The sequence below is a fragment of the Salmo salar genome, unplaced genomic scaffold, assembly GCF_905237065.1.
Source record: "Salmo salar unplaced genomic scaffold, Ssal_v3.1, whole genome shotgun sequence".
Classification (NCBI taxonomy): Eukaryota; Metazoa; Chordata; class Actinopteri; order Salmoniformes; family Salmonidae; genus Salmo; species Salmo salar.
Genome location: NW_025550117.1, coordinates 7,092 through 14,225, shown reverse-complemented (window position 1 = coordinate 14,225; position 7,134 = coordinate 7,092). Strand labels below are relative to the sequence as shown.

The 7,134-nt window shown below is 41.0% G+C and overlaps 1 protein-coding gene across 1 annotated transcript; it reads left to right on the top strand.

The window, feature by feature from the left end:
• Positions 1–2,519: 2,519 nt before the first annotated feature.
• On the top strand, positions 2,520–5,756 carry LOC106587741 (U2 small nuclear ribonucleoprotein A'). The gene is made up of 9 exons (XM_045713668.1): positions 2,520–2,656; positions 2,815–2,962; positions 3,064–3,142; positions 3,381–3,427; positions 3,603–3,705; positions 4,094–4,173; positions 4,519–4,597; positions 5,022–5,116; positions 5,303–5,756. Exons 1-9 carry the CDS (start codon positions 2,575–2,577, stop codon positions 5,625–5,627), a joined length of 1,038 nt encoding a protein of 345 aa, XP_045569624.1. The 5' UTR covers positions 2,520–2,574; the 3' UTR covers positions 5,628–5,756.
• Positions 5,757–7,134: the final 1,378 nt, after the last annotated feature.

Sequence of the window (7,134 nt, the reverse complement as noted above, 5' to 3'; positions counted from 1 at the left end):
AAATGGAGATTCTCCATTGAGCATGCTTTTTAGTCCAGGACTAGGTTTAATAATCTCTATCCGGGAAACCAGCCCTTAGTGTTTTCACTTGAACAGTAAGTCATCAGGTTTTGTGAAAGTTCACTTCAAGAAAGTAATCACCTTTGGCGGTTCTCAGAGAACACAATTCTTGCAAAGTGGGTCATAAACCATGGTCTTTGCCTTGTTGCATGCATATATTTGGATTATAAAGCCTTTCGGTTAATGAATAGTGAATATGTCTGTTCTGCTAAATCTTGTGATAATGCTTCTTTCTGTTGGTCTACAATAAATGTAAAAATAAAGCTAAAATAAATATATTGCATTAACATGCTGTTTTCCCCCATTTTTAAATGTGTTGAGGGACCTGGCAAAGACCAGGATTATTTAGTGTGGACTGATGTGAACTACTGTTATTGTACAGAGATGGACTCCATTCACCTTAAATAAATGTTTGCACCTGAACTAATTTCGGTGTGGCACAGCAATGCTAATGCAATCAAGACATCTTAGATTTTGAATTATTTGAATTATTTCGATTTAAGGGAAAAATGTAAAAACTGGGCAAGGGGAGTGAATAATTTCACAACTTGTAAAAGTTGAATATATTTGGTTCAGGAAAATTACAACCAGGAATGGCAAATGTATTGCGCCTTTGACCTTTGATGTGAATCACTTCAACATTTTAGACCCTGAGAGGAATGAGCATAGAAATAGATACTGTAGAAAGAGACTGATTCTGTGTCCCTCCAGTCTGGTTGAAAAGCTTCATAGTGTCTGTATCCACTGCAGTTATTTTAATGAGGACGTCTCTCACACAGTCATGCCAGCATTTATGCTGTTGAGTGAGGAGTAAAGGTCTTTCCTCTAGATCACGTGTCAAACTCATATCATAGAGGGCTGAGTGTCTGTGGGTTTTCATTCTTCCTTTGTACTTGGTTGATGAATTAAGGAAACTGATTAGTAAGGAACTCACCTGGTTGTCTAAGTACTAATTGAAAGGAAAAAGCAGCAGACACTAGGCCCTCTATGGAATGAGTTTTACACCCCTGTTCTAGATGGTTGTCTTCAGGCCAGGTAGAGTGAGTTCATACCTGTGGGACAGAGAGAGAGATCCCAGAGAGAATAAAGGCAGATAGCTTAGTAAAACTAATACGGTTTAGTATGTTCATTATCGTTGTAAAAGATTACATCCACACGCACAATTACCTCTGCACATTTATTGCCGGCGATTCAGTCAGTAACCATCAAGACAAGACAGACAACAGAAATGTTGACAACAATCATCAGCAATGATTTCACGGTAAGGTCTATTCCTGCAACACCTGTTGTATTCGGCACATGTGACAAATACAATTTCATTTTATTTGAATGTACATATACTGTAGATCCTGTGTGCATGAGTAATCTTTTAGGATGAACTGTTATGGGGCTGTTATTCCCAGCATCACAAACAAGAGAGACAGACAGTATGGCAATGTGCATGTTAATGTTCATCTTTAATGACTGTTTTGCATCACAGCATATTCCACTATCAATGTCCCACACACATTCATTCATTCACTCCACACAGTTTTTAAAAAAGTACCAAAATCCCTTAAATGTGGGTCCCACCCTTCTTTACCCTTCAAGATGAAATTATTTATTTCACTTTGATGCTGACCTAGCAGGTCGCTGGATAGCCTCTCAGAACCCCAGTTATATTATTTAACTACTCCTTTAAATACAATAAGCACACAATTGCAGAGCACACAATTGCAAGGCACCAGTCCGTTTATAACACATAAAAGGATGACCACACCATCAGAGGATTAGAGAAGAAAGAAATGGAGACGGCCCCAATTATAGCAAAGATGAGAATGAGTTGCCCTGCTTACCGTCCGTTGAAGTTTTGGGCGAGGTGAAGCTGAGAAAGATCTATTTATTAGTAACCTACCTGTGGGTAAATAACACGCTAAATGGGGTTATCATTATATATGAAAAGAAGATATCTAATTGTAATTCAGAAACATATTATGCCTAGGTGACTTTCAAAGAAGTTGCCTTAACTGAGAAACCAAAAGATTACTGCACTCACTTACTGAAGAAGGGTCCGGGATCCTTGGGACATCCCTGCCCCATTGAAGATGACCGTTTAAATGTTTATGGTAAGGGTAGGGGTTAAGGTTAGGGTTTAGGGTAGGGACGTCCCAAGATAGCACTGACTGAAGAAGAAGGGGCAATAGAGGTGTGCAGCTATCTCGGTCTGGTGAAACCTTTACCAAGTGAATAAGGTTCTGGGCAGCTTCTAGACAAATACATAGTCACCCTCGTCAGCTCCCCGACAGTTATCTTTGAATGATAATCAGGCATCATCAGACGCACTGATTGAACCTCTAGTTCTCAGCGCTAGAGCGCGCTCGATGAAATTTGACCGGTTATTAGTTTACACCGAGTTGCATTGTGGGAGTAGTGTTACTTCCGGGCGGCAGCGTGTTGAAAAAACATTGTAAGGACAGGATTTTTTTTAAATCAAGAAACCCGCTTATAAACATCCCCCCCCAGTTAGCCGTCGATATGGTAAAATTATCGGCAGAGCTAATTGAGCAGGCTGCTCAGTACACAAACCCGGTGCGCGACAGGGAGCTGGATCTGCGAGGTAAATAAACCTGCGCATTTCATGCTAGCTAGTAAAGCTAACTCTGTTTGGCTAGGCCTTCGCACTGTAATAACTGATGGATAGTGATTGCTAACTGCTAGCTACATCACCAAAACTATCCGGCTAACCTTATGCTTTTATGCTCTGCTCTCATTTAGGTTACAAAATTCCTGTACTTGAAAACCTTGGGGCTACACTTGACCAGTTTGATACCATCGATTTCTCTGACAATGAAATCAGAAAACTGGACGGCTTCCCTTTACTCAAGAGGCTCAAAACGTTGCTCATGAACAACAACAGAATATGGTAACTTTCGCAACAATTGTGTTGTCTAGGATTGCTAGATTTCGTTTTAAGGTTAGCCTCCTAGCTAGCTAGCTATCACTGTGTTTTGTGTGCTCCCACAGTCGTGTTGGTGAAAACCTTGAACAGGCACTGCCGAGTATGAGGGAGCTGATCCTCACAAGCAACAACATCCAGGAATTGGTGAGTTATCACATATCCCATCAGTGAATGGGTCAAGGCCTTATCTGATCAGATCTTTTTAAATAATTACTGATTGGGAGCATTTTACCAATGCATGTTGTTGATTGGAAAAATATGACCTGTGCTGTTATTTAGCAATATTTGTGTCATGAGTGCTCCTGTGTTCAGTCACAGCTGTTGAACCATTGATTTGTTTTTAATGTGTTGGCATGTTTTTTAAATTTGCTTTTACCTCCAGGGTGATTTGGATCCGCTAGCCTCAGTGAAGACATTGACCCTTCTCAGGTATCTCATGATAAATACTTACCTCTACTACAACACCTAGTTAAGTCAGATTCATCCTTTAGGTTGCTATCAATTTCACTGTAAATTGCAGGACAAGATGAGTTGCTATATTTCTGTACCTAAATCCTGTGTTTTGTGAGTCAATATCGTAATCTCTGCTTTCGTGACATCTCAGCCTCCTAAGGAATCCAGTGACCAACAAGAAGCACTACAGGCTCTATGTCATCAACAAAATTCCCCAGATTCACGTGCTTGACTTTCAGAAGGTCAAGTTAAAGGTAAGTGCATGCCATCGTTCAGAAACTAAGAGTTGTAGCTTTATAGAAAAGCGTTGTCATTACCAGGTCCAAAGGGTGGTCGTCTATAACACAGGTCAGGTTGTATGTTGTATGTTTTTTTGTAATGATGTAGGCCTTTAGTCAGTGCAAACAGTCACATACCGTTGGACTTGGCCTACGAAGGCCCTAGTTATTAATCTTTGCAGTGCAATGATAAAGAAGCATGCAGAATAGAAGGAAATGTATAGGAGGAGAGCTCTGTCTTTCTAGACATGCTAAGAGAGTGCTATATTTGTATGTTTCTCCCAAACATCTGTCCGTCCTTCTCGTGAAGGTGTCGTTGTCTGATTGGAAAAGCTCTCACTTTAACTGTGATGTATTACCATAGGAGCGTCAGGAGGCGGAGAAAATGTTCAAGGGCAAACGAGGTGCTCAGCTTGCAAAGGATATTGCCAAGCGGACCAAAACGTAAGATGAAAGTCCCGTCGGACGGCAGCTCCTTAGAATCACTGGACACTGGCTGGTGGGGGTGTCGGACAATCACCGGAACACTCTAGAATCGGACTATCTGCACCACCGATCACTCTTGTAGATGGGGTGTTGCGTAGCAACTGGAGTATCTAAATATGTGTTGCCCCAACTACTGTGAACACCCCCCATGCAACAGTGTTTCTTAGGAGCGCCGTCTCAATGGCATTTCCTGTCGTATCAGTTTATTTGACTCAATAAGAAAAGATACTACACTGGTTGAGAGGCTAGAGAAGCACCCATCCCCTCCATGTTCTCTCTAACTCTGCTGGTGTGCGTTCCCAGGTTCACCCCCGGAGCTGCCGTGCAGCAGCCTGAGAAGAAGAAGATGGGACCGTCTCCTGCTGACGTGGAAGCGATCAAGGCACTTCATAATTTATTAACATTGTATTTAGCGCCAGAAAATGTACACTCGCTGTGTAGTTTTGTTCCTTTTGGCTTGCTTTCATTCCACAGATTGTGTGTTCAAACTCATTGCAACACATGGATTAGACCCTACGTCATTGTTTTCAGACAGTGACACGCTATGGCGTGGACAGCTCAGTTTTTATACCACTATTCCACTGACCTAATGTAATTTTCACAATTTTAATGGTCAATTTATGGTCTGCTAAACAAATTAATGTAACGGGACTGGCAATCTACTCTAATGGTCCTTTCAAAAGAGTGTTCATCAAAACCAAAATGCCTATCTAATGTAATGGTTCTGTATGTATGTATGTATGTATGTATGTATGTATGTATGTATGTATGTATGAACTAATACATTTGTTCTGTGCCCTACCCAGAATGCAATAGCTAACGCCTCGTCTCTGGCCGAGGTGGAGAGGTTGAAGGGGATGCTGCAGGCTGGTCAGATCCCGGACGGGAGGTCAGACAAGGTGTGTACAGGCGACTACATCTTCTCATACGACATGTCCAAGGCATGTACTGTGTGTCTGTCATGTCCTGCGTTGTCTGAGTATTTAAATGAGCCATCGATGGACAAAGTAAACAGCATTATGGGGCAGAGGGGTTTGCATATATGGTTCTTTGACTGTTTCCGATCTTTATTTCTCTTGTGTTGCAGTCCCCCGGAAATGGTGGAGGTGGAAGAGGAGGAGAACGGGGTTGTGCATATGGAACGAGAGATACAGACAGAGGAAGGAAATGGAGTGGAGGAGATGGAAGAGGATGTAGTGGAGGTACAGGGAAAGGTGGAGGAGGTACAGGGAAAGGTGGAGGAGGTAGATGTCAAGGAGGTGGAGGAGGTAGATGTCAAGGAGGTGGAAGAGGTAGAAAAGGAAGAAGTGGAGGAGGAAGAAGGGAGGGAGGAGGGTGAAGAACAAGAGTCTGAGGAAGATGAGTCTGAGGACGATGATATGGATGAAGACTCACCGGTTAACGGATCATGATCGTTTTATGCGGATCTCATGTCTCAAGTCTTGCTTGATTTGTAGGTTTATATTTGTTGAACATGCATGTAATGCCATTTTTGTTATTTTGAGAAATGAAAATACAATAAACATTTTTTTACAAAACGATGCAACCAATGATTACTGATCCAGAATAAACTGATGTCTGTACCAGTCTTATCCAATACAATCATACATCCTTTCACTTTAAAATGGTGTGGTATATTTTGTTGATCAGTGGATTTTTTAAAATATCAGACTGATTATTGCACACAGAGTAAGTCCATGCAACTTATGTGACTTGTTAAGCACATTTTTACTCCTGAACTTATTTAGGCTTGCAATAACAAAGGGGTTGAATACTTGACTCAAGACATTTCAGCTTTAAATGTTTAATTAATTTGTAAAAACATAATTCCACTTTGACATCAACAGTGCTCCCGTGTAGCTCAGTTGGTAGAGCATGGTGTTTGCAACGCCAGGGTTGTGGGTTAGATTCCCACGGGGACCAGTACGGGGGGAAAAATGTATGCATTCACTACTGTAAGTCGCTCTGGATAAGAGCGTCTGCTAAATGACTAAAATGTAAATGTAAACAGTAAGATGGTCGCCTCACTTCAGGTCCTTAGGAAACTGCAGTCATTTCTTTTTTTATTATTTCTTACATTGTTAACACAGAAAATCCGCCATTACTAACAGCGGCTGCTGCCAACATACAGACAAATCTCTTGCCACTTTAATACATTTAATAAATGGACTTAATAAAGGTATCACTAGTCACTTTAAATAACGTCACTTTAAAAATGTCGACATATCCTACATTACTCATCTCATGTATATACTGTATTCTATACCGTCTACTGCCTATGCTGCACGGCCATCGCTCATCCATATAAGCATATTCTTATTCATCCCTTTACATTTTTTTTGTTTGTTTTTAACCTTTATATAACTAGATAAGTCAGTTAAGAACAAATTCTTATTTTCAATGACAGCCTAGGAACAGTGGGTTAACTTCCTTGTTCAGTGGCAGAATGACGTATAGGTAGTCGTTGTGAATTTGTTAGATTACTTGTTAGATATTACTGCACTGTCGGAACTAGAAACACAAGCATTTTGCTACACTCGCATTAACATCTGCTAACCATGTGTATGTGACCAATAAGATTTGATTTGACATTATGGGGTATTGTGTGAGGCCAGTGACAAATCTAAATTCAATCCATTTTAAATCTGGGCTGTAACACAAAAAATTTAGAAAAATTCAAGGGGTGTGAACTTTCTGAAGGCAGTGTAGCTAGTGCCTACCAGTGGAGGCTACTGAATGGAGGACGGCTCATAATAATGGCTGGAATGGAATCAATGGAATGGTATCAAACACTTGGAAAAACATGAGCTGTCCTCCCCTTGGCAACCTCCACTGGTGCCTACTTCTGTGTTTCTAGAAACCCCCCACTTGGAAGACCCAATTCACAATCCCCAAGGAATTAAAGCAATAATACAATAT

Excerpts from the sequence above, each read along its gene's own strand:
- LOC106587741 (XM_045713668.1), top strand. The coding sequence starts at position 2,575 with ATGGTAAAATTATCGGCAGAGCTAATTGAGCAGGCTGCTCAGTACACA. Across the intron at positions 3,143-3,380 it reads GCAACAACATCCAGGAATTG|GGTGATTTGGATCCGCTAGC; the intron begins GTGAGTTATCAC and ends TTTTACCTCCAG. Across the intron at positions 3,706-4,093 it reads TTCAGAAGGTCAAGTTAAAG|GAGCGTCAGGAGGCGGAGAA; the intron begins GTAAGTGCATGC and ends GTATTACCATAG.